The sequence below is a fragment of the Channa argus genome, chromosome 12 (assembly GCF_033026475.1).
Source record: "Channa argus isolate prfri chromosome 12, Channa argus male v1.0, whole genome shotgun sequence".
Taxonomy (NCBI): Eukaryota; Metazoa; Chordata; class Actinopteri; order Anabantiformes; family Channidae; genus Channa; species Channa argus.
Genome location: NC_090208.1, coordinates 9,390,001 through 9,417,415, shown reverse-complemented (window position 1 = coordinate 9,417,415; position 27,415 = coordinate 9,390,001). Strand labels below are relative to the sequence as shown.

General features: G+C 39.4%; 3 protein-coding genes across 4 annotated transcripts in view; all 3 read right to left on the bottom strand.

The window, feature by feature from the left end:
* Positions 1-1,322: 1,322 nt before the first annotated feature.
* On the bottom strand, positions 1,323-4,142 carry LOC137138129 (E3 ubiquitin/ISG15 ligase TRIM25-like). Its single transcript, XM_067525079.1, has one exon. It carries the CDS (start codon positions 4,140-4,142, stop codon positions 2,475-2,477), a length of 1,668 nt encoding a protein of 555 aa, XP_067381180.1. The 3' UTR covers positions 1,323-2,474.
* Positions 4,143-5,977: 1,835 nt separating this feature from the next.
* LOC137137470 (tripartite motif-containing protein 16-like) lies at positions 5,978-9,316 on the bottom strand. Its single transcript, XM_067523751.1, has one exon. The coding sequence runs from the start codon at positions 8,440-8,442 to the stop codon at positions 6,763-6,765; it is 1,680 nt and encodes a 559-aa protein (XP_067379852.1). The 5' UTR covers positions 8,443-9,316; the 3' UTR covers positions 5,978-6,762.
* Positions 9,317-9,862: 546 nt separating this feature from the next.
* The window catches only part of LOC137137469 (serine/threonine-protein kinase DCLK2-like), a 21,796-nt gene continuing 4,243 nt past the window's right edge, over positions 9,863-27,415 (bottom strand). The window contains exons 3-16 of one of the 2 annotated variants that reach the window (XM_067523749.1): positions 24,984-25,372; positions 21,658-21,784; positions 21,199-21,324; positions 20,264-20,376; positions 19,994-20,066; positions 18,890-18,995; positions 18,736-18,793; positions 18,296-18,415; positions 17,597-17,743; positions 17,075-17,208; positions 16,909-16,986; positions 16,702-16,798; positions 15,798-15,878; positions 9,863-15,626 (exon numbers count right to left, since the gene is read on the bottom strand). In XM_067523749.1, the coding sequence (XP_067379850.1) occupies positions 15,501-15,626; positions 15,798-15,878; positions 16,702-16,798; positions 16,909-16,986; positions 17,075-17,208; positions 17,597-17,743; positions 18,296-18,415; positions 18,736-18,793; positions 18,890-18,995; positions 19,994-20,066; positions 20,264-20,376; positions 21,199-21,324; positions 21,658-21,784; positions 24,984-25,372 (1,775 nt within the window). In that variant the 3' untranslated portion in view covers positions 9,863-15,500. The remainder of the gene's footprint in view (positions 15,627-15,797; positions 15,879-16,701; positions 16,799-16,908; positions 16,987-17,074; positions 17,209-17,596; positions 17,744-18,295; positions 18,416-18,735; positions 18,794-18,889; positions 18,996-19,993; positions 20,067-20,263; positions 20,377-21,198; positions 21,325-21,657; positions 21,785-24,983; positions 25,373-27,415) is intronic. The other variant, XM_067523750.1, reaches the window with a different exon arrangement.

Here is a 27,415-nt window from a genome sequence, read left to right as displayed (position 1 = left end):
ATGACAGAGAATTACAAATGATTTTGTAAGATATTTTATGTATAACCACACATTCCAACTTTTTAATACAAATAAAACTTTAAAACATTTCAATAATAAAAACATTTATTTTGTTTTTTGTTTTTATTTTTCATATTGTATGTTATTCCTGTCTCTTAAAACCAGGAATGCATTCGCTGTGTCAGGGATAGTTGCGTCGAAACAGAGTGTGATCTTCGGCAGTATGAGAGCTGCTCTAGATGGCATTTTTCTTCTTAAGCTCAGCAATTTCCTGATCTAGTGTCTTCTGAAGCTTTTTGGCCCACCTGACTTCAGTTTCCGGCTGGGATCGGATCTGCTGCTTAACATCTGAGCTTCTAAAGAATTTCTCACTCTCTGCTGTTTTATCTGCAGAGCGACTGATGGCGTCCACATCCTGTTGAAGCATTTTCACATCTTCCTCACGGGTTTGGATTCTCTGCTTAGGTTTTTGCCGACTTTATTCTGCTTCTCTGTCCTTTCTGCATCGGCTGAGATGGTGTCATGGCCTTTATGTTCATCCATGGAGCAGAGATAACAGATTCTTGTACAATTACACTACAGCTTTCTGTCTTTGACCCGTTTATAGCTGATCTGAACTCAAACGTACAGTTGTAGGATACAAAGCTTGCTTTCAGTTGTCACATTGACTTTAACTGTGACTAAGATATGAAACGACTATCATTTATTTCTTCTCTTGAGTTCCAGTCCTGGACAGTAAAACACACACTCCACTCTGTGTTCGAGGCCCTGTCTGCCATGCTTCATGAAGTCTAAAATTTAACTTTGTAGGTCTAAATTCTACGTTTATACACAGTGTAACCTTATATTCTTACAGTTAAGTAAAAACATCAAACTTCGCTTTACTTTGAAATGACAAAGTGTCAGCCTTTGTCCTTTTAGGTGTGATTTTAGCTCCTTCTAAATAGCATAATTGTTCCAAGTCTACCAGATGACCTGGTTGTCTGCCATGTACAGCCTTCTTCAAATAAATCCACAGGTTTTTAATAATTTAAGTGTGGACATTGGAAAGGTCATGGTAAACGCTCACCTTGTTCTCTTTAAACCCTTCCTGAGGTAACTTTGCTTTATGCTTTGAAGCCATTGTCCTGTTGAAGGATTTCTTAGATTTTACCTTTCTGACTGATAGTAAAAGGCTGTGCTTTAAAATATACAGATAATTGGTTATATTCATTTTTCATTCCATACTATGCAGAGCCCCAGTGCCTGATGAAGACATACACCCCCAAAACACCAGTGATGTTCAGGAGGTTTGACTGTTTTATTTTTTTCTTGTCACACAATTCTGTTAAACATATGACCAAATAATTCAGCCTTGGTCTCATCAGTTTGGTCTCATCCAATTTCAATTTAAGATCTTCTGTATGCTGTTTTCCTGATGGTTTTTTTTTTCTGGCTCGCTGCAAACTTGAAACTGATTGCAAATTTATAGAGCAAGCCCAGTTTAACACACCTGGTGCCACTCACCTGGTGTTGACAGCCTTCTTTAAAGATCATACACCTGATTTTACACTTAACTAGAAGGTTTATAAAGAGGGATGCAAACGTTTGCACCAATGTAACATTTATCATTGTACGATGACTATTTTTAAACACTCCTTGACCGTTTTTGTTTCTTCTGATAATGAATGTTTTTAATAGCCAAATTTGCAACCAATATTATGTTGATTAAATAAAGATTTTATACTTTTTTTTCTTTTTTTTTAATAGCCATTTCAACATTGATTTTCCCATTTTCATTACCTCTGCAAGATGCATCTAGATCCTTCACTTAGTATGAGTAAAAGCACTACAGAGGAAAAGGTTTTATAAAAGCTACTCAAGAGTCCAAAGTAATCATTTTTACAGCAATGTTTGCAAGTACCCAAAGTGTATCTGTCCTTTATATTATAGCATGGTTCAAGGGTTTGCATGGTTCTATATATTACACTTATCATTTACCAGCTGATTTTCCCAACATCAATGTAATGTCATTGCATTCATTCAAATAGATTATAATAGTTTGTCAAATTGTATAGGCAACACTGACAGTTAATATCTTAGCATACATATATTAAGTAATTATTTAAGTATCTATTACTGAGTAACGTCAAATGAAAACTTAGCATAACATTAGCCAGACTGATCAACCATGAAAAATGCGTTGAATATAAAGTGCAGTATAATTTAAAACTTAAACTCAAGATATATGAATGTAAGGTCTAATTGAATCACTGTGGTGAGTCCAAAGTGTTGAGGAAGAATTTACTTGTCCTCAACTACCTGTATCTGTAAAAAGCAAATATATTTCCAACCTGCCTGGTGAATTGTTTTAGAGATGTTACTTTACCAGTTTGAATGAACTGTTCAGCTACGACTAGCTCAGATCATCTTCACCAGTAGGATGGTTCTACTGTCTATAGGGCAGAAGATTATCCTGCCTTTTGCCACTTTAATTAATCCGTCTGCTTGGGCTCACAGAATTCCGCAGAGTTTCCATCAGGAGCATGAAGCCAAATTCCAGCATGGAGTGGTTGAGTGAATGTGGTCTGGATGCTGTGGAGGAGCTTCATAGTTTCAGAGACACTGTAGAAGGACAGAATGCCTTCACTGTGATCCAGGTACACTCCTATTCTGGAGGGCGGATGGCTTGTAATGAAAATGGATGGTTCATGTCTAAATGTGTAACTGTTATCATATGTAAATGCCCAAGACTTTTTATTGTATCCAAATGCACAAGCAGTGAAGTCGCCTGCTCTGCTAATATTTTTGTATGTGAGTGCAACTGAAACTTCCCCTTTCTTTTCCACTTCAACATAACAGCGTCCTGTCAGTCCTTCCTTACTGATCACCTGGGATAAACCAATGAATCTATCTGGGTGAGTACGTTGTATTTTTCCTTCATTTTTTGAAACTTTTCTGTTTTCATTCGATAACAAAAGTCCATTACTTGCTGTGTTTGGATCCAGAGTGATTTGGCGGGAGTACAGTAAGAACTCAGCCCTTGTTTTGGGCGCTGTTTGAGGCAGTGAAGCCATGTCCACTTGTGTTAGTGAGGTCTTCGTTGATGCATCACCAAGAATGGCCTCTATTCTATCTCTGGTTGCTGTCACAGCTGCTGTTATATCGTCAAAGTGCTGCAGATGATGTATTGTTATGTCGGGTGAGTCTCCAGGTTCAGAAAGCTTTGACACTGAGGGATAACTCTGCAGAAACTGGGTGTGATCTTCAGTGTGCAAGAGCTGCTCCAGGTCAGAGTTTTTCCTCTTCAGCTCTACAATCTCCTCCTTCAGCTTTTTCTGAAGCGCATTGGCACGAGTCACTTTAGTTTTCTGCTGGGATCTGATCTGCTGCTTCACTTCTGAGTTTCTTTTCTCAATAACACGGATCAGCTCAGTAAAAATCTTTGCAGTGTGCTCTACTGCTTTATCTGCAGAGTAATTGATGGACTCCACTTCCTGTTGAATCATCCTTATGTGTTTTTCTCCATCTTGGATGTTCTGCTGGAGTTTTTGCTGACTCACCTCAAGCTCCTTCTGCTTTTCTGTCCTTTCAGCTGCCGCTGACAGTATTTCATGGCCTTTATGTTCGTCCATGGAGCAGAGATAACAGATGCACTGCTGATCCGTCCGGCAGAAAATCTTCATCACCTCATCGTGACGAGTGCACTTGGTCTCCTGAAGCCTTAAAGTGGCTTCGACAAGTTTATGTTTTTTAAAAACAGGAGATTCATAGTGAGGTTGGAGGTGTTGCTCACAGTAAGAAGCCAGACAAACTAGACAGGTCTTGAAGGCTTTCAGCTTCCTTTCAGTGCAGACATCACAGGCCACATCTCCTGCTCCAGCATAGCAGTGATCAGTTGTAGCAGGTGGAAGTTCAGTCATCTTTAGTTCCTCCACCAACTCTGCTAACATAGTGTTTTTCACTAGCGTCGGCCTTGGTGTGAAAGTCTGTCGACACTGAGGACAGCTGTGGTTTTGCGTCTGATCTTTATTCCAGAAGCTTTTAATGCAGCTCATGCAATAGTTGTGTCCACAGGGGATAGTCACCGGATCCTTCAGTAGATCCAGACAGATTGAACAGCAGAATGTCAGCCCTTCTCTGCGATTGCTTTGCTGCGCCATTTCACCTTTTAACAATAGGCCTCCAACAGTTTCACTTTCTTCAACTCAATTAAAATTGTTCCACTGATCTACAGTGTGCAAATGTGGAATTGCCTTGTGCCTCTTATACTTAACAGCATGTTGGTTACACCCATCTTTTCATTTGCAGATCTGTGAAAGGGGCAGAAACCAGGAAATGTACAGTCTGAGTTTGAAGAGGGAGGGGTTAATCATCTTAGTTTCACTTAATAAAAGGGAGCAGCTTAAGCCTTTGCTGCACTTGCAACCTTTGTTGTAGTTTTCAGTTAATTCCTTGTTGAAGGGAGTGGTTCAGGAGATAGAACAGGTTCAGTGGTTTAAACCCAATGCCTTCACGCTATATGTCAATCTCAACATAAGGATATCACTGGGCCCCAGTTGCTTTTGTGTGCCAAACGAGTAAGCATTAACCTGCAGTCATGACTGAGATTAGCCTGTGAATGTCTAATCTAGTAATATGTGTGAGTGTCTGATATTGTCCTTAATTGATTTTATACTTTCCAACAAAAATTGTAGTCTTGTGCTATTTTTGTTAGAATCCAGTTAGATCTCTGTTCTTGGGCACTGATTTTTGTATAAAAAGATTCACTTTAGACTGTCAGCAAGATCTGCATCCATTTTAAACACCCTATCCTGCCACACATAGCTTCCTTGAAGAGAAATGAGTTCTCTGAACTTTGACCACACCCTTTATTACTGCCGAGTATGCAGTATGCAGATCCTCTACTTGCTGCAAGTGAAACCCCAAATATCATAGTGGAAAGATTACAGTTAAAATTCCGGCAGCCAGGTAGCTCAATGGGTAGAGCAGCGGGATAGGATGTAGAGGTCAATGGGATCAAATCCTAGCCTTACCCACCAGGTGTGTACCTGAGCGAGACACTCAGCGCTAACTTGCTGGGCACCACCCCATGGCTGTTCACTGTTCCCACCTCAGGGGATGGGTTAAATGCAAAGGACTTCATTGTAACATGTAAGTGATCAATAGCAATAAAGGTTGTTTTTCTAAAAGTATTCTAAGTTAATGTACTGATGGTGTAACAAGTAAAGAAATGGGAAGCATGGAGGACAGCGGAAAGAAATGAAATAAAATTAAAGAAAATAAAGAACATATGGAAGTTACTAAACTAAGGCATGTTTAAATACTTTATAAGTACATTATGCCAGATGTAGAATATAAAATGGTATTATCAAGAGTGCTAACTCTAGTGTTTATGTAATACTGTAAGTTTGCAGTAAAATATTTCCTTATAAATTAAACTAAAATAAAATCAACTAAAATAAGACTATCATACAAGAAGCAAATCCTCAAAGTGGTGCTCAAGTAAATGGTCTTATTAAATTCAATTTTTTTTTAATGTATCAATTCACAACAATAATATGTTGAGACACTCGATAAATATCCCATAAACAAACACTAAGAAGATGGTGAAGAGGGAAAAACTCCTGTTAATGGAAAAAAAACCCCAACAGAATAAGGTTTCAGCCCAGTATTCAAAGTAGAGAGGGAGTTTACTTGCGAAATCTGAGTTTGGAACTGGTTCCACAGAAGAGGAGCTTGATCTCCAAAGGGTCTGCCTCCCAGTGTACTTTAGGGAATTCTGGAAACCACATGTAGGAGTTATGTTTTTACTTATTTCTGTAAATAACTAGAAAAGGTCTCGCTCACTCTATTACTGCCAAGACAAATATTGCTCCAAATCTTAAACATAATGTACTAAATAAACATCCTAAAAACACAGTGGTTTTCACTTCTCTTTTCCAGGACAATTTCCTGAAACATTTGAGAGAAAAAAGACACTGAGACATTGAACGATTTAGTTTTTATTTCGATTTTCAAATTCTTAATGTAAGCTAATGAAACTGCGTCTTAGTTTCATTTTACAGGAACAAGGTATTTTGAAAGAGCTCATCTAATGAGCTGTAACATTGATGAGGTGAAAAGAAACAAGACATTTTGAAACACATGTTAAAGACTCGTTCTTTAGCCTCTAGGTTGAAGGTTCAGGAGATTGAATGTATTAATATATTTTACTACATGTGCAACTATCCTAAATCAAACAATAATCATTCCGTCACCAGAAAATACAAAACACACCACTTATTCAGTTACTGATGGATTTATGCTTCTTAGTTAGAACTTGTTGCTCTTGACTTAAATCATATCACAACTCACAACAACTACTCAAACATTTTACAGGTCACATAGTGGGAACACATTTTTTCACAACGTAACTAAAATAAACATAAATGCGTAAATAAAATAAGTGGCAGGATGCTAATGTGAATAGACATACCTCGCTGGCTGCACACATTTAAGAGGGAATGAATCCAGTTGAAAGAAAGATGCCAAAACGAAACTCAAGAAACGTAACAAAACACCATATAAGACACCTTAACTTTAAGCTTAATTTTCATTCCACATCTTCTTAACAAGAACTTTTAACACCTAAAGTGACCGTTTGCAACATAAAAGTGACACAATACATAAACATAATGTAAAAAAAATTTCAAATCATGTAAATGTCACATATGGCATTTAAACATTCAGAGTCGGAGGCTCCTAAATTGGGTCTAAACCAACCAACCCTCTACCTCTATATTAAATCTTTATTAACTGACACAGCTCGGCAGTGTCTTCATTCACTGAAAGACCAAGTCCAGCATAGAGTGGTTGAGTGAATGTGGTCTGGACTCTGTGGAGGAGGGTCATAGATTCACCAGCACTGTAGAAAGACAGGATCCCAGCACTGTGATCTAGGTACACTCCTATTCTGGAAGATGGAGGCCCTGAGACAGTGGCTGTGGTGTTGTTATGTTTGAAGGTGTAATTACTGCAATTATTACTACAATGTAATACCCAAGAGTGCTCATTGTATCCAAATACAGGAGCTTTAAAGTCCCCTGATCTGCTGATACTTTTGTATGAAACTGCTATGGCTACTTTACCGTTCTTTTCCACCTCCCAGTAACAACGTCCAGTCAGTCCAAATTTACTCAACACCTGAGATATGTGAATGAATCTGTTAGGGTGTAAAGCATATGACCTACTGTTTATCTGAAATGCTACTTTTCTGTTCCCCTCTGAAAACACCAGAAATGGGTTTGCTGTGTTTGGATCCAGTGTGATTTGTCGTGAGTATTGCAAGAAATCGCCTCTGATCTTAGGTTCCGTTAGGGGGAGTAAATCATCCCGGTTTGTCTCTTCCAGTGAAAACTTCATCAGTTTTTCACTAAGAATGACCTGTATTCGATCTCTGGTTGCTGCCACAGCTGCTGTTACGTCCTCAAAGTACTGTGGCTGAGGTATTTTTATGTCCGGTGAGTCTGTAGACTCAGTAAGTTGTGACAATGAGGGGTAGCTCTGTAGAAACTGGGTGGGATCCTCTGTGCGCAAGAGCTGCTCTAGCTTAGCATTTTTCTTCTTCAGCTCGGTGATCTCCTGCTGCAGATTCTCCCGAAGCTTTTTGGTACAATTTACTTCAGTTTTTTGCTGGGTTCTGATCTGCTGCTTCACATCAGAGCAAATTTTCTTGATAAGATCAATCAGCTCATTTGAGATCTTGTCAGTGTTCATCGTTGCTTTTATAGCAGAGCTATTTATTGTCTGTATCTCTTTTTCAAGCATTGTCAGCTCTGTCTCTCTATTTTGGATGATCTGCAGGAGTTTTTGCTGACTCACCTCAAGCTCTTTCTGCTTCTTTGTCCTTTCTGATGAGGCGGACAGTATTTCATGGCCTTTATGTTCGTCCATAGAGCAGAGATAACAGATGCACTGCTGGTCAGTGCAGCAGAAGAGCTTCATCGCCTCATCGTGATGAGAGCAGATGGTCTCCTCAAGCTTAACAGAGGGTTCAACTAGTTGATGATTTTTAAAAGCAGGAGATTCATAGTGAGGTTGGAGGTGTTCCTCACAATAACGAGCCAGACAAACCAGACAGGTCTTGAAAGCTTTCAGCTTCCTTCCAGTGCAGACATCACAGGCCAAATCTCCAGCTCCAGCATAGCAGTGATCAGCTGGAGCAGCTTGAAGTTCAGTCTTTTTCAGTGTCTCCACCAACTCTGCTAACATTGTGTTTTTCACCAGTGCAGGTCTTGGTGTGAAAGTCTTTCTGCACTGAGGACAGCTCTGGGTTTCCTTCTCATCTTCATTCCAGTGGGTTTTGATACAGTTCATGCAGTAGTTGTGTCCACAGGGAATAGTCACAGGATCCTTCAGTCGATTCAGACAGATCAAACAGCAGAATTTCCGCCCTTCTTTCTGATGCTCTTGCTGCGCCATTTCTCCTCGTAATAAAAGGAATTACATCAAGAGTTTCACTTTCCTCATACAAACACGTCACAGCAGCAAAGTGAAACCTTGTTGTCTTTTACATTGCAGGCTGATTCACACTGAAGTCACTTGTAACTGTTGCATGTCACAGCAAGTAGCTGACACTGATCCCTAAACTTGTAGATCTGTGAAAGCAGATCTACAAGTTGATTCTGTACCTCAGAGTTGGATTGTGTTTGAGGAAAGGGAGGAGTTATAATATGGTGTATTGAAGCCCTTTAGCCTTGGCAGCATTGCCGTTATTTACATGTTTGCTGTCATATTGAACTTGTTCTGTCCTGCTCTGGGGATGTGCGCTCATTCAGCCACAATGGGATGAATAAGGAACAGTAATTGGCCCCTTGTTGCGGTTTTGTTTCCTACCAGAGCTGGATTGGGTTTTATTCAGTGCTATGTGTCCTCTTCTACACCAGAAAAAAACGTCTTTATGGATACAGCATGTGAGCATTGTCATGTGGGTGTTTGTCATTCACCTTGACTTACTGTACTCTGGGCAGAGTTGCCACTATTTAAGTGTAGACACACACCAACCCGACATCAAAGAATTAGCAGCTACAAAGCGACAAAGGCCAACTGTTGCATTGTCTTATGGTGGTTTCATCTTTGCCAAAAATGGCACTTTAACACACCACAAAAATTACAGCCAATGGACAATTAGAATATGTTTTTCCCTTCCTTCATTAGAGAAAGTAACTCTTTCACACCACAAGCAGGTGGTGGTAGATTCCCTAAGCTGAACAGCCAATCTGAATTGTCTCTCTTACATTACATTAATAATTCTTGGTGACTCAACATGGTGAACTGGCTAAACTGGTTCAACTGGTGCCAACAGTGCAGAACACACTGTGACATCTAGGGGGCACTGTGACAATGTCGCCCCCTAGATGTCACAGTGTGTCCTGCGCCATTGACTTGGTGTGTCGCAGCCCTGAGTTAATGACCCAAACTATTGCTAGATGACACTAGAAGTCAACTGCTTGTTACACTTATTGATGATGTGCACCAAGCCACAATTTCTAGATATTTTTCTTTTTTAGATTTGTTGGAGATATAACGAAGATATAACGAAAAAAAGTAAGGTAAAATGATCAATACCTAAAGATCTCATGCTGATTCTGAGATGTGAAACCTTAATTTTTAGGATAAGTACCAGCTGAGACATAAGCGTAGTGGAGTAAACTGTACATTTACAACATATGGTGTAGTGAAGCAAAAGTTTCACAAAATGGAAAGATTCAGGTAAAGGACAGTTACATCAAAATGGTGTTGATCTAACTTAGTAACAAAGGAAAAACATCTGCCATTATCTTAGAATTCTTGTAGTATGATTCCGTTCTTATATAATATACACAATTAGTCAACAGTAACATAAACCCAGCAGGTTAACTCGATGCTCTAGCATCCATTTTATTTTCACAGTTGATAGCATCTTTTCTCGATACAAATCAGGTGTTTTGTTTTCTCCAACTGCCGACCTGATTCCAACAGACATCCATGTGTTATATCAACCCACATCACATTACATAGCATTGTTAGCATTAAACATGTCACATCTTATTTCACTTCAACCCAGGACTAGTTTTCCTAAGAGAATCATATAAGAAATTTGAACAGTATACAGCTGAACTTCAATTTAGAATTTAAAACACTAACAATGCATCGCTAACTAACATTTTGTGATAATGAATCGTTAACCACAATTTTACACAGCAGGTGTATTATTATTATTTTAGCTACTATGTTCAAGTTTGAAGGGTTCAGTCTAGACAATCCGCAAAATGGATCGTCTTTAAAACTTAATAATTTCAAAACTGTTTTATTTATATTGCCACACCTTTTAATACTTCAACACAAATCCTTAACTCAGACATGTACAGTAGTTCACCTGATTTCAGATAACACCAGTAAACCAGACGAAAATTCCTTTTAGGAAAACCAGCCCAGTTTCATTCAGAATCCCAAATTTCTACTGCACTGAATAATAATAAAAAAAAAAAAAAAAAAAACAGTTCTTGTTCAAAATGAGGCATGATGTGAAATGACCACACACCCACACATACACACTGCATTTGAAAAAACACACAAAGGGCCCGAAAGCTGCAGCCACCCTGGATCAAATCCACTCTAAAATCCATTCAGATGTTTTGAGTCTCAGCTCCCAACAGTAGAACCACATGAATACTTCAATGAGTACTTATTTAACTCCACTCAGCTGTGAAATAGTGCTGCGTTCAAGTACCAAATGAGCATGATGAAGAACAGTTGTTGTAGGAGGTCAATCTGATACGCTTTTTTATTTTTTAATGAGAATACAGCACAACACTGTGGAAATGTGAAGATTGTGGTGTGAGAGTGATAACTAGAAAAGAAAAAGTGAATTCCTTTTTGTTTTAATGCACAATTGCACAACAGATTTGTGGTTTTAGTTATTTCAGTTTTGTTTATTTATGATTAAAATTAGTCATGTTGTGATTCCGTAGTCGACTTCCAGTGCTTTTTTTCCTTCAGATTTTTTGACACAACTATTTAAAATGAAATTTTGCGGCCATCTGTTGACTGACTTTTTAGATTTTTAAATATCTTTGCATGCAACAACAAGAAGAATGCAGTTTCCTGCAACGGCAGCATTATTTTATAAATCTGATGTTAATAACAATACATTTACACAAAGGGATGAAACTTGAAAAACCACCAATATTGTTCTTTTCTATTACTCTGAATAGCAGGAACCCCACTCGCTGTGCTGCTTGTAGTAAACTGTACATTGTTTTCAGAAGCCAAAGAGCAGCCACAATCTTAAAACCTGAAAAGATTTCAGCTGCTTGTTGACTCAGGTGAGACTGCAATGCTAACAGCAACAAAAGGCTCCTTTTGGTTTGGCATAAAGCAAAGAGAACAGAATTAAGACTATTGGGTTCATAGCAGGCATAGAAGGTCAAAGGCTGAGACACTGAGTAAGAGTTTGGCTGCTGCTGAACTTCTTTTTCAGTACCAGTGGTAATTTGACCACATTTAAAAGCATGAAAACACTTAATGTGTGTTAGCAATAGTAGTTACCAAATACCAAAGGCTTAGAGTTGGTTCAGACATGTCAAGATTGTTTCTTGACTGCTCATGTTGGTTATCTGCCTTAAAAAAACAAAACAAAATTAAAGCTAAAATTAAAAACACTGATTTTAATTTTCATTACTGTTTTTTTTATGCAATAGACATGTAACAATATCTAAACATCAAACATTTACTCTGAAAGTGTTGCACCTTACATTGAAAACTGGACATCTCTCATCATAAGCATGTATCTGCAAGGGAATCTGGTTGGAGACGGACTTTAGAGTTAGTAAAGATAATTGGTCAAGGCGATAAGTCCCAGAAATATTTTTAAAATTACTACTTTTTGAACAGGGGAGAATAAAAATTGACCATCTTGTCATCAGTCTGTGACGCTTGTCTGCAGGCGGGTGTTTCTATGTACGACTGAGTTAGCATATCAATATAAGAAAACAGTGTAGGTAGGGAATCTTCATCACACTTTGTTTTAACACATTGTTACAGTTAAGAACATCAGTGCCACTCAGTGACACAGCATGAGCCAAATGTCCTTTTTTTCTCTTTTTTAATCCCTTTCAAGCCTCAGAGCAGGCAGAGCTTTACAGCTACACAAAAAAATTCAATCTTTACAAGCTGAATATAAACGAATGTGATGCAGCTTTACTGAGCTGGTTAGCTTCACACATTTGATCAAGGTATTTTTGCTTTTATGAAGTTGTGAGTTTGTGATGTTGAATCTTTGTATTTTTAAAAACTCCTAGTTGTTCTTGCCTATAAGAATGTTCACGTGGTCATCGTCATTGTGACGGGGGCTTCAACAGAACATGGGGCCAAACTCTTAATCAGTGACTCGTGCCAAAGGTCAAGGCCATGGAAAGGTCGTGGTACAGTAAGGTCAGAACACTGCATCAGATCAACACATTTATCCAAACTGACAACTTCTGTTCAAGTTATTAAAAAGTTACCACCTCCCCCAATGCAGACACAAACAAAACAAACACAGCTAACTTTCTCCATTTCCACCTCATTTTTAAGGTAAATGACACTGTGGAAGTCAATCGCACTTGTTTACACACACAGACATGCACAATCCTTTCCTTCTTCCTCCACGATCTAATAAGTAACAGACAGACAACATAATAGATGTGGATGGAGCGATATGATTTGTGGATGACCCACAATGTTACATCTCACAGACACATGCCTCCATAAGGAAAGAGATCAGTCACTGTTCAGTCCTTTTTTGCAAAGGTAACATTTGCTACCACATCCACCAGAAACTCAACTTTAAGGTCAGAACTCTTTCATTACACTCCGTCAACACTCTTCTGAAACCTTGAATCTTTATTTTTTTAATAATTGTAGTAGAATAACTATTGAAAATACAACTTTAAATGTGAAAATGTATCCATATTAATGTGGGATTTTTTTCGTAGACCGTATCTTTTTAGGAAAAACAAGGTTTATTCAGAGTGCTGACACATTGTGTCTATGATGAGGTTGTTTCTTTTTATTGTAGTATTTTTTTACCTAACTGCTACTGTTTTCCTACTTCACAACTGAATCACACAGACAGACACAAACAGATGGAGTAATATTTACAGTATTTACAACGTATGTTGTCCTCCATTAATGCAGGCGGGAGGAGAGGCAGGGAGCTAAGTGTTATACTGGAATGTGCCCTTTAGTTCAGATATACTGTAGGTAGAAACCTTTACAGGTTCTTAAAATTGTTTGTTCAGATTGTGAGGTTTGGAAGTCACTCAATGTGAGATACAGTGCAAAGTCTGGGGAGTAGATGAAGGAAAGGAGCTGGGTGATGGGAAGTGTCCGGTGGGATTGAAGAGGTGAGGCTCATTGTTTAGCTGCTTTTATTTTTCAACAAAATTTGGTAATTAATCACTTTGAATAACTTTTTACTTAAATTTGAAACAATTTATGCCAAAATCAAGATGGAAATTGGGTTTTAGAAATACAATTTGTTATGCAATCACTCATGCTATTACTGTAACCATCAATGTCCACTTTTTTTTAGTACTTCCCAGCTCTATTTTTAGAGCAGCAATATGCTACTTACTGCAGGCCAGTGCTAACAGAGACCTGAAACCAGCCTGCTCGCTCCACCCAGGCTTCCATCTTCCTGCTCTGCTAGTCCACAACATCTGCACTGTCCTTCAGTTATTAGTCATTATGAAATTACAATAAATAAGAATGCTGCAAAACTTAGGATTCACCCAGAAATTATAGTAATTCTCTGTACTACGGCCAGGGCTGTTAAACGAATTGGTCAGAGAAGGCTTCAAAAGTACCTGTCCACATTAAGGTAGGTCTCGGTGCATTTATCAATTAAAAACAATAAATAAATATAATTTAATAGGCTTTCTCATCTAACTCCTGGCTAAATTCTCTGAACTGTGACCAGTTTCTTTAAAAACTGAAAAACATGGGCCTAACTTGTCAAAACAGTTAGTGATTGGTGCTGTGGAGGAGGAGTGGAACCTATGGAGGAAAAAGCACAGATTTAAGTAATCAATTTATCAGCAGTGTAAACAGGCACAGTACTCAAAATATCTCCTTGGTTGGTGGGTGCCAAGTAGAAGAAACATCCTTCAGGCCAGCGGAAGGAGAGCTGGAGGATAAAGGCAGAAAAAATGGGACGTTTCCCAGAATAAATGGAAGACATCCTGGTTGCCAAGCGGCAGGGACTACAGAGAAAATAACCCCTAAATCAGAGGGACTGTTTGTAAATCAATTAGCTGTTTGAATCCCTATGAAGGTGGTTCAAGGCCTTTCTCAAAGCCCTATAGTTACATGTCTGTCAGATGTAAGGGCCACTTCCATAAGACGCTGGGTGATGAAAAAGGACATGTCCTATAGCACCTTCACGGTGTCCCAGTTACGATATGGTAAATGTTCTTCAAGCAGCAGTGAGGTGACTTCATTAGTGTCTACCCAAACGGAATTAATGGACCTCATCGAAGAGGATGCAAATACTTTCCAGAACAGCAGCAAAGATGGAACGTGTTAAAGTCTTCAGTAGATTAAATGTGACACGGTCCAGAGGTAGGAACCATTTCCGTAGTAGAGCTACAGGAGATTGGAAATAGACTGAAGAACTTGGTCTTGTTTTTGTAAGTAAATCAACAAATTGGTGAAAACATCTTCTCGACCATGGGCAAAGGAACGTGTTTGGTTTCCAAGAAAAAGTATACAGATCTTGATTGGTTTACACTGGATAAAACCAGCTGTTTTCTAAAACCAGACTTGAGAAAATTTGTTTGGTTTCTGGCACAGGAAATGGTTCTAGACCACATGGGTGGGAACATGTTTGGTTTTCAGGTTTGAACAAAAAGTTCAAGACCAGATAGAAGGGAGGATTGGATTCCAGTGGATAAAATGTTAACTGGTTCCAAGCCGTGTGTGACCACTGTGTTAGACCACATTTTGCTGAACTTGTTGATTTTCCAGTTTGAGAGAACTCTCTTCATTTGTCAGTAGATGAATTGAGGTCGGCTTTAACCTCAGGGTGCGGGAAGTCGTGTAGTGTCCAGTTGAAGCCACGGGATACTAAGTAAACTAAGTTGGTAGAAGAAATAGGGAGGTGTTCTACACCCCTGGTACACCTACCTTTAAAAGATCAAATAAGATATATTCTGTTAGATTTCCAGCAGTGAATAAAAGGGAGTTCTTGTAGTTCAGATTTGAAAGAACGCATTTGGTTTCCAGTAGGTTACAACGGTTTGTATCCTAGATCAGATGTGGTGGATCTCATGGAAAAAAACTCATTTGATTTAAAATATGATGTGATCTGGGGAGGAAGAAAGGAAACTTATATTGGAAACACAAGGAGGAACTCGTCTGGCTTCAAAAGCAACAATTAACTTTTGGGGTGTCGAGTGGCTCAGACAAGCAGTGTTTGTGTTCATCTTTTGTTTCCACTCGGTGAAAGGGGTTGTGTTTTAGACCAGAGGTGAGGGGACTTGTTTGGTTTCCAGTATTGGTGAGTCTTGTTCTGGTTCCAGTGTGTCCCCAATGGTGTGGTCTTCCGTGCTGCTCACAGTGTTGGAGTCTATGGGAGCCTCATCCTAAATAGAAACCCAAGAAGCTTTTTTTTTATATAAAGACCATAAATAAACTTTTATAAAGAACAACCATACAATGCTTTGAAGTGAGTTATATCCTAAATCTAGTGTGTTTGTGTGTGTGTGTGTGTGTGTAGTAATTGCTATATTTGTGTTGTTTGTGTGTGCTCTTACCGTCACCCAGAGGTGGGCCAGGACCTCTTCGGCAGTGAAACGAGCGTCTACATTCACCTGCAGCATCTGACTGATCAGCATCTGCGGAACAGGTCACGTGAATGTTACCATCCTGTAGTACACCGTCTGAGTTGGTGTGCCATTGAATTTATAGGACAGGTGGGCATTTCTGCTTGGTTCAGAAAATGGTATTTAAATCCAGACCATGTTTTATCATAGCTTTTTCTGAGATTTTAATCTTTAAGGGATGAAATGACCACTTGATCCCTGTTTGGGCATCATCTGCTCAGTAATTTAATCCCATACAATGTGTGTATATATTGGTAATTTTCCATCCCCACACCAATGATTAAAATAAGCCAGAGCTAATTTATTTCACTTACAGCTGCCCCTGTAACTGAAATCCCATCTAGAGCAAAGTTTGTGCATTTTAAAATAGAAAGAGGGGCTTTTCCTTCATGCTGGCACCTTAGAACTATGCTGAACTAGCTATTAGCATTTCCTATTTGCAGTTTACCCATAGATGCACTGACAAATAGATGCTGGTTTATTTGGATGCTGATGAAAAACAAAATATGACAGTTGTAAGTTAAGTGTTTTGGTTCTAAGTGTTTATTCTAGGCAGAATTGTGGACATTTATTACTGATGGGCATAATAGATTATGAGATGCTCAGTAAAGGTGATTCACTGAATGATACTGTTTCAACATGATTTTTTATGTCTGTGCTCAGATTTAAAAGATTCAACCCTAATTCAGCTTGCTCTCCTGTGACGACCAGGCTTTTGGCTTTGTTGTGCCCAGTGTTGGGAGCAAAGTTTACTAACTTAGGAGCATAGCGGATATTTCATTCGCCTTTCACACCTCTTTCTCATGACGTATTTTCTGTTATCGGTGAGTGGTACCTTTGCTGGCAGGCTGATGGTGTCCCAGTCCGGAGAGGGAAACTCTAGCTTCCCTCTGAGGATCTGATCAAACAGTTCCTCCTGAATGTTATTTTCACTGAGGAGGAAGAGAAAAATGCATAAAAACAGGAAGTATTTAAAATTTTAAAAATAGGACTGTGTGACTCAATACATAACAAATATGTAATAAATCATTGGAACACTCACCTTCTAAATGGAGGAAATCCACACAGAAGTATGTAGGTGATCACTCCCGCTGCCCAGATATCCACCTTTAGTCCATAACTACACACATACACATTACGTTTGTTTTTTTTTCTCCCACCAACTCATCCGCAGCAACCAATAATTACATTTACATTTTCTCACTCACCCTGTCTCTGCGATGATCTCTGGAGCTACATATGTAGGTGTACCACACACAGTGTACAGCGGCCCCTCCACCACCGTCGCCAAACCAAAGTCACCCAGCTTCAAGGACTTAGTGCCATCGGGATATTCACACACCTGCAGTGCATGGAGACAAACATCTCAAATCCTTCCAAAATACTAAAGCCTAAAACAAAATACACATGCAGTTCTGTATCAACTACAGCCAATACTAATAGAAGTATAAAAATAAGTACCAGGATAAGTATTTATGTATTTATCACTACATTGCATCTACACCAAATAGAATTATGATAATGTATTTAAAAGTCAAAGTAAAATCTATACCTATTGAATCATGTGCTGACATGTCCGATACTTAATTGGTGTATAATAGTCTAAATAGAGTTTTCCAATGCTTTATATTTGAGCAATTTTAGGACTAAAAGCTCCTCTGAGGTGCCTCCCACATTGGCAGTCTACAGGATAATGTTCTAACCAACAATGTGTGTATTTGTGTGTGTACCAGCAGGTTCTCTGGTTTGATGTCTCGGTGGACGATGTTCATTCGGTGCAGGTATTTGATGGCCCCAGCCAAGTTGAAAACCATGGCGCTGGCGTCACGCTCACTGTACTTTGTGGAGGAGGTGATGGCATCAAACAGGTCCCCACCCTGCACGTGGCAAAGCCATGAAAACAGTAAGTCTTAGCGGGCTTTCAGGGTGGCCCCTAAGGACCCAGCACATGTAAGTGTTAAAGTGCATGAGGACAACACACTCCAAATTAAAAAAAACAAAAAAATCATACAAATAGAATCAACACATGCAACAAAAACGCTGGAAGTACCAGGGGGAGTGAACCACACTCATACAGTAGACGCCTAATGAGCCGCTGCTGTTCGTTTTTCATGCTACATTAAGGCTGCAGCTCCTCAGGCCGTCTCTTACTCAATAAATTCATCATGATGCACAGAATTTTCACCTGAATTTCCGGCAGTTTTGCTTGTTCCAAATGTCATAAACGTTGTTATGGAACAACCAGGCTATGGAATTCCCTCAATCGTTTTGGAAGTAAATACAGAATTTGAATCCTTTATTTAACAGCGCTCTTAAAATTTGCCCTTTCACTCCGCAATGTGCGTTGTCCTTAGAGGTCACCGTGGATGGGAAGAAGCATTCATAGACAGAAGGGGCAGAAAGGGGAAAAGACAGAAAGGATGAAACACCTTGACGAGCTCCATGACCAGAAACAGCTGCGTGGGTGTTTCGTCCACCTCGATTAACTGGATGATGCTCGGATGTCGGACCCTCCGCAGCACTGCCACCTCGTTCTCTATCAGGTGCTCCTGTTCTCACACACACACAAAGTATTCTCATCTTAAAGCAATTACACAGTAATAATCACAAGACTTTGGAACTTTAATGGAACATAATCATTACATGATCATTATCATCATTAGGTTTAGCGTTAGCTCATTCTTTGGTGGAATGCTCTTTGATTTGCTGTGTGCCTAAAGCCTTTTATTTCGAGTCTGGAATAAGCTGGATAATCCGCTCTGATGTGTGCATTAAAACACTCTGCGGAGGCGACACACTTTGGTCTATATTTAGCCTTTAGTTAATAAAGTTAAGGGAAGAGAGTGTGAACGCTCTAAATCAGTGTTACCTTCCCACAGCAGCGAGCTTTGTCAATGATCTTCAGGGCGTACTCCTGCCCTGTTGCCCTGTCAAACAAAACGCAGATGCCCATCACTGACTCAGAATCTTTTAAACAGTTTTTTTCTTATTAGACTTAAACAGCATCTTCTGATGGTGTTTACCTCTCCATGCACTCCTTTACCACGGCAAAGTTTCCATCTCCGATCACTTTGCCGACTTTGTATTTGTCATTGATGATCGAGGAAGAAACTGATCGATTTCCGTTCACTGTGAGGAGAAGAAAGGATTTATTTTAGTTTTTAATCTGCATGTTGCTTTTCAAACTTCAGAGTTTCAGAGTTGGACAGCTTCATTTAAGAGGTTGGCTTTGAACCTGTAAACTCTGTGACACTCTGAGCCAATGAGACTTTTCTGCTTCAGAGATATTCAATCTTTGCTCAGTGTGTTGACTCCCACACTCGCAAGACCCTCAGAGACCCTTTCAAGCTGTGATTCATGTCTCTGTCATTGGCTGATACGGCTGCAGAAAGACTTTTTCAGGCATTGTCAGTCTTTCCTTAACACTGCACTGCTGTGGCATGATGATTACCTCTGAAGCTCTCGGTGCTGTGAGGTGTGGCTTGGCTAAACAGACATTGAAGTTATCACCAAACAAACGTTGTTTGAACAGAATATGCCTGATGTGTGGTTTGAAGAAAAAAGCATTAACTTCTCACAGTTATTTACTGTACTGTAGTGCTTTAGGGTTTAAGTTGTTAAAAAATTACCTTTAATAATGTCCCACCTTATTCAGTAACATCGTCTTTTTCCAGTCTTTGCTTTTTCCTTATTCATTGCAATTTCCCCTCTTATATAAATATATTTTTTTAACATCAGCCCTGTTTCTTAATCATGTATATTTACCCCCCATCTAGTTGACCTTTTAAATAAAGTTTTTAAAATATTTTGTTTTTGGCCTTGCACATAATTTTTGCAGTTTTAAAATATACAAAGTCTCTGATGTTTAGAAGTGTAAAGGCAGGCTTACTCGCTTTAAAGCTTTAAAGTATTTATTATTTCCCTCATACTTTCATAAAGTACCAAATGTGACCAGCCTTCATATTTATTTCAAAGCTTTTTTTATCCTAACCTTGAATGTTGGGTTTCAAATATTTCTGACAAACAATTTTTTGATGCACACCCACACACACACACATGCACGCACACGCACGCACACACACACACACAAATGTCCTAAAAATGTCAGAACATAAGATCACAAAAACCTTCAGCTTCAGTGTCATCTGGCTGCTCGGCCTCCCCGTTTACATCTGTGGAAGAAGCACGACGCGGAGACATCTGCAGACAGATTTAAGACAAGATTCATTCCTTTAATCAGAGAAATTTGTGAATTCTAAATAGACACAGAGGAGACAGAAATATCAGATAAATGAGCACAAAGACAAAAGACGGTATTAGGATATATAAATATAGTCTTTGGATACCTCAGCTGTTACTGCTAATATCAATTTATTACACAAGTCAATCAATCTGACCTTGAGGCTCCGTCGAGTCCCAGGGCTGGTCGGTGAGGCACTAGACCTGGACGTCCTCCCAGCTGACTGCGATGCTGAGGCCTCATTGGCTACATGCAAAACAAAGAGGCCATCTAATAATACCATTAGAGAGTGATCTAGAGCACAGTTTTTTTAAACTACTGTATAGTGAAGAGATGTGAAGCAGAGATACTATGTGAGGTTAAAAAATCGGTTTGTGTCTGACAAAAGTGGGAGTAATTGCAACACCAGAGGCCAAAAACAGCTCATAAAAATGGATTTGGGTACTGTCAAATTCTCAGCACCACATTTGCAACAACAATCACACTCCCTCCTGAAATCACAACTCATGATCTCACAGACACGACTTGCATTTTTCAAAAATCAGTGTGATTATTTCTAAAATCCATTGTGAATAAATTCCCAATCATTTGCTCAGATATCATCAAAAGAGTTCGAGAACTAGCTTGACATTTATATTTTCTTCTACACTAAATTTATGCAGGGATATCTGACTATACCTCAATGGGGACACAGGAAGAGGATCTGCTAACACAGACACTTATTATCAAGTTTTAAGATCACCCAAAGTGTCCTGGGCACTGCGCTTTTAAAACTCCTGCACCGTCACTGAGGATGTAAAGCATCTGTCCACAATGCCAATGAGCACAACATCCTAAATGAGTGTTTCACCTTCTCTAGATACCACAGCTCGCTTGGCTAAACAGTAGCTCAAACCTATCACGGCTGGTTGCTGAACTCAGTAAGAGACACACTTTCTTTTGCTATGTCTGGGTGACAAAATTAGGCCAACAATTGGTACTTCGAGGTGGTGTTTAATCAGTAGTGGAGCCTTCAAGACATGGCAGGTGAAAGCAGCATTAATTAAGTTTAGCAAGACTCATTATCTGTTTGCACTTCTTGCCATTTCACACCTGGGGCTGGAGACTTGGTTCTGGATGGGCCTTTGGGTGGAGTCTTAGAGGAGGACAAGCCAGAACTGCTGGGAGTCTTGGGAGGTTTCTGAGGAGCAGCTGAGCGAGATGCTTTGACTCTGCACTCTGCACAAACAGAGACAAGGAGAAATGCGTTTATATTGCACATATGTTTGTTACTGTGAACAAATCCAATAAAAGACGACAAGTTTGATTTGTAAATTAATTAATAGGTCGACCAAATTATTTAAGGTATGATTCAGACAGAAATTCCCAAATGTTTCTCAAATGTGGGAGTATTTTCCAAATTCTTGGGTTGTGGACAAAATAGGAAATGTAATAATACCACCTTGTGTTTTACGAAATTATGATGGCCATTTTCAAAGTTTTCTGATGTTTTACAGTCTAATCAATAATGGTTAGTTTTTAACCCTCAAAGTATTGAAATTTATGTCTCACCATTAACAAAAGTCTGTGTTTTGCCACAGTGTGTGAGAACAAAGTCGTCCTGAGCGTAGCGAAACTTCTCGGGCCCACACGCCATGAACACGTCATCGTCCCCAAAGAAATCCTGCAGACAGGTGAGCTACAAACACACACACAGCATGATTCATCAAAATCTTAGAGACTTTTTGTATTGATGTCGGCTACTAGTTGTTTATTCTTCAATGACCTTTTGTTGAACATTATCACAATTTATCTGGTAAGAATGTTTAATTACTTTATAATAAAATTGTTATTGAAGCCTTACAATACTCTCCAGGCTAGCTGGCTAACTATCATTTAGCTGACGGAGCTCAGTTTGTAAAAATATAACTATTAATAAACCATCTCTTAACTTTCAAACTCTGCTGAATCACAGCTAAAAAATGCTAAACCCTGATGGCTAATGTCATATCAGTTCATGTTTTAAATTGTACACGTAAAAGTGTGCACATCAACATTTAAGAAGTATCCAAAGCCAGGTTATTCTGAAATCTCCAATAAATCTACCACTACTGATACAGAAGTCACTTTCTGGTCATAAACCATGAAAGCACACAATTATTTACTTGTAAATCTTTACTATTTCTACCAGCCATCCCATATTACTTGAATGTCACCTTGTCCCTATGGACTAACACTGGTCAGTAGCACTGTCACATGTCACATTTCACCACAAATGTTATAACTTATTTTCACATAAATTAACTAAACTGGGTGTAACATATCAATTAGTGAACATTATATGTATTGGTAGGTGTATTTTATTATCATTGGACAGAGATTGACTATATGTGTCCCCCTGATTTCCAGTCTTTATGCAAAACTAACTAAATAAGATTTTAGGCTCATTGGATGTTTAGATCTTACCATGATAAAATACCATCAGGGAGGTGTCTGATCATGGAAAAAAATATGGGAGGGAGAGAGGCTGCTAAACTGAATGCACTGAGGTCTGTGCCAGATGCGGATATGACAACAAATCCACACAGAACCCTTATGCATAGACGCCCAAAACAACCCATGAAAGCAGCTGCAGGGTTGCCAGCTGAGCTTCCCCTGGCTCATCTGTACTTCAAACACTTGCCTAAATCTGTAGCAATATAACTAGCAAGACATTTTTACCTATGTACCAATAACCAACTATGACTGGCCTTTTAAAAATCACTATTCCTTTTTGAACTGCACAATATTGTACATAATGACTGGGAAGTGATAATCGTCTAAATCTTGACAGGGAAGAAAATAAGTGTGTTTCCTAAAATGTGGGACTGGTCCTTTAATACAGAGACAGACATTAGTACTAGGGAATTTTAATGCTGTACAGGGAGAAAGTAGCTGCTCGACTGTGTTAATTTAGACATTGCCTTGACATTTTGTTTCCTTTTCGCTTCACTCTTTCCTTCTGTATTTTTCCCTGTTTCATCTTCTCCTCTCTCCCTCTGTCCTTGACATTACCTTTCTCTCCTCCTCTGTTCCATCGCCAGCACTTCCTTTTTGTCTTACTTTTAACGTCTCCAGATTTGCACAGTGTGTGTGTGTGTCTGTGTGCAGTGCGGGGTTGCTCCTGGATGTCTGGTTGTCATGGTAACTGCACTGTGTGTGCGTGTGCACGCGCGTGTTAGCGCACGTGCATGGGGTTTCTGTCCTGCTGCTTGAAGCGGCTGCACAAACTGACACAAAGAAGGGAGGACGCACACACACAAACACACTCAGACACATACACTGGCCTTGTTTCAGACTGACTGAGTCTGAAAAGAGAGAAGCCGTCTGAGAAGGACACAGAATAAAAGCCTCCATTATGACACACTGCCTTCAAAATAAAAGCCAAAAAAAAAGTTAAACTAAAATCTCAAATCAAACATCTCCTGTTTTGTAGTATATCACTTCTTACAGGTAACATTTTGAAAAATGACATATTGGGTGTGACACCTCCTGTCTTGTCAACATTTCTATAAGGCAGTATCTTACTTTTTTAATATTATTCATTTATTGGAGTTTAGGCTCAAACTAAATCTTTGCCACTGGGAATCATTTTAATTATTACACTGTAAGGGAGGTTGACACAGTGGGTCTTATTTTGAAGGCACCCTGTGCTTATACTGCTTTTACTTACTCAAGGCTGATTCGGCAGCAACATTTGAGCAAATGCAAATAGTTGTGCTTACTGGATAATCTGTTCTTTCTTTGGGGGGGGGGGGGGTCCAAGCATATATGTGTGTCTTCGCATATAATCTGAGCTTCGTTCACCACAACAACCCTCATTCAATCCCATTGACGGCCCTACAAGCTTCTCTGCAGTCTTTGCTTTTCTTTAGTTCCCCACTGTCATTGTGTCCCTGCCAGCACTCTTATCTGTGACTTCAGAGTGTGTGTGTCTGTGTTAAACATAACTGCACCCAGGGACGTGCGATAAGTTTAAATCCACAATCCTTAAGTCTATTCGAAGTCACAAAAGAATTTCAGAGAGGATTAGAACATATTCACAGTCTCCTCAATATGACAAATAAAAATCAAGTTTAGCTGGCTGCCGCAGTTTCAGGGTTTTAAACGGACTTTTAGCTAAAAGTGCCAAACATTAAGCTCACCTCACTTTTTTCATCTAAATATTCCACCTTAAGTTCAGTCTGTTATACATAAATTATCATTATATAAGCAGTAGTAGACCAGTAGTTTTAACATGGCCATCGCAAGTTGTTATTAATCAGTGGTCAATTGACAGACTATTAATCTTCAACTATTTTGACCCTCGAACAACTTTTCTTGGTCTTACAGTGGTGAAAGTTGGTGATTCGGACAGAATAAGAGTCCAGGATGCTGTCACATGAATAATTCCCATTTTCCAGTGTATTGACCAAATTTTCTATTCATTGTTGAACTAAATTTACAATAAACTAATTGTTAGTTGCAGCTGGCCACGGAGATTTTGTTAAATATCATTCCCCAATTTCTGTCTATTATCTCTAGTGGAGTTATGGCAACTTAAAGCAAGTGGGGAAATGATTTATTAATAATCTCTTGACCAAGCTTTTTGGAAGCGAAGCGATGTGTCTGGCTGATGTGTTTTTAATAGTTTTTTGATGACAGTGGAAGTCTGCGGCACAGATTAATAAACTAATCCAGGCTATAGCCTGACAGACATAATCCTGTAACCAGAGGCAATTCATTGTTAGTGTCGGTGTGTAAGGATTGTTGAGGAAATTAATAATTTAGAAAATGGCAAAAGTGTCCTTTAAATAAGATTTCTGCCCCCTAGATGACTGCAAGGGTAAAGCCGCAAAAAAACCCAACAATAATTTCACCTGTTTCCCATCTAGTGTGAAGAGCTTCTTCACTGCTCCAGAGTCCAGCTTGATGGCCTCTGTGATGTCGGCCAGCACTTGGTCGAAGGAGTGAGCCGTCTTCTTGTTCAGCAGGATCCTCACGGCCTTACGGGGCTTCACGCCACTCCGGATCACGGTCACCAGCTTGGGTTTGATGAAATCTTTGCTCTCCCTGCCCTCCCGACCTTCAGGACGTTCTTTGGAGCTGGATGCGGGGCTCGCTGACACACCTGTGGATGCTGTGGCGGGCCGGGTCGGGGTTGCTGCGCCTGTCCCAGCACTGGCACCGGGTTTCCAGCTCGGGACGGAGATTTTGGTGTAGTCAACCTTTCGGTAAGGCTCATTGGACGCGCAGACATAGCACTCACCTGGGCGGAAAGACGGGGAGAAGAAGACATGAGTAGGGTAAGTTTGGCTACATACAGATTAACACATACATTTAATATAAGTCAGTGTTCTTTGACCACAAACTTTAAATGAAGACAACACCAAGAAGACTCGCAACTGCATTACCAAAAGAAAATGTAAAAATCTGGTAATTTTCAAATGGTAATAAATGAAATAAAAGAAGACATCTGTTTAGAACAATGACAATTATCCTAAAAGGTACATGTATTGAAGTTAATGACTGTAGTCTCACAAAAAGACAGAATCTAGTCGACTGTACTAAGAGTTGAGTTCAGGGCAAAAGGTTATTAGAGAACATGACAGTAGTCTAATGAAGTGTGGTAACACAAGCCGTGTGTGCAGAGTGGATCAAATGAAGGTGGCAGCAGATGTCAGATTCACTCCTGTCTCTCTCTCTAAGCCGTACTCTCTCTGGGTAACATGAGGTGAAAAACCTTGCAGCAGGTTAGCATCCTCAAAGCTTGGTGATCCATGCAGAGAACATGGAAATCAATTAAATTAAATTCCTGTATTGCAATGTAGAGTTAGTTGGTTCATTAATTGTAAGTATAATTAAAAAACCATGTAGAACAGTTGTTTTCTATTATATTCTAACTTTACTTGGTTTAGCTGTTAGTGTTAGAAAATAAGAGCCACTGACGTTTGAACAAAATAATGCTTTTTGTCGAACGCTTTCACAATTAGGCAAAGCAATGCATCTGGCTAAACTAACGATGTCAGGTACCATTAGTTTGTTTTATTTCTGTGTGTGTGTTAGTGTGTGTGCGCTCTCACTGGTGTATTTTAACTAGATTGGAAGTGTGGCTAAGCTAGGTTTCAACAAACAGCTAGTGCACTCTGCTCCAAAAACCTTAAGTCTGAGAAGCAAGAAAAAAATCGAATATTTTACATTTTCACAACAAAGTTGCACAGTCATTTTATTTGACTAATTGTTGCAGCTCTGGTAGATTTGATACCTTTTAAAAATAAGGCAGCCTGTCACATGCATAGCAGCCCACAGTCACATCTCCCATTTTACCTTTCATGGATAAAAATGGCTCACCTTGCCTCTACCTCTCTATATCTCGAGGCACAGCTCACTATCTTTCCAACACACACCTTTCTCTCACACACACACTTGTCAGGCTTTGTATCCCTCAAACACACCTTTTCCCCCTTCTCATCCCTGTCACACATCCACACACACTCTGTATCTCTCTCTGCAGGTGTTGTATGTTTGACCTTGTCTCTGCACGTGCTGATTTTTACTTTGCAATTCAAACCAGCTGTACAGGATCTCTCTGGGTTTTTATTCAAATACCTGACTGACAAACGCAGCACACAACACCTTGTGTCTGTCAGTCAACCTGAAAACTTTGCCCTTAAGAGTCGAAAGCAGTATGCAAGATTTCAGATTAGAGCAAAAAAGTAAACAAAGAGACTTAGTAATTACTTCTCAGATGTCATTTATCTAACCAAACGTGTCCCACACAACAAATACTACATTAAAAACACATAATTTTCAGCATGGCACACACCACTCAGTCTAGACTGTTAACACTTGGTAGTAAGAAAGGAAAACATTTTTAGCGATAAAAAGCAGCCAGGCACTCATGTTATTTCCAGTTTATGCAGCTGGAATGCACATCATCATTACTGAGGAGTTTCCCACTTTCGACATGTTAGGCCCTCATGGCCTACTCTGTCATTAATTCTATGAAGTGCGCAAGAGTGGTGCATCTGTCTTTTAGTACGTCTCCGGCTGAGCAGCTTCCTGGCTCTAAAACTCATTAGTGGACATTACAAGCAGTCACACATCAATATTGATGATAAGTGATATCACTCAGCCGCTGGTCTGTTTCAGGCTAAATTACTTTAGACATCAGAGGAAGCACACTGGATCAGGCTTCAGAGATGTTGTTTGAGTTGAAATAATGTTATTTCATGGGCGTAAATGTTTGATTTTAAAATATAAAGTGGACATTTTTCATGCAATCTATCACATTCTTACTGTACATTTATGT

Bases quoted from the DNA above. Each gene is read 5' to 3' on its own strand.
- LOC137137470 (XM_067523751.1), bottom strand. From the start codon at position 8,442: ATGGCGCAGCAAGAGCATCAGAAAGAAGGGCGGAAATTCTGCTGTTTG.
- LOC137138129 (XM_067525079.1), bottom strand. From the start codon at position 4,142: ATGGCGCAGCAAAGCAATCGCAGAGAAGGGCTGACATTCTGCTGTTCA.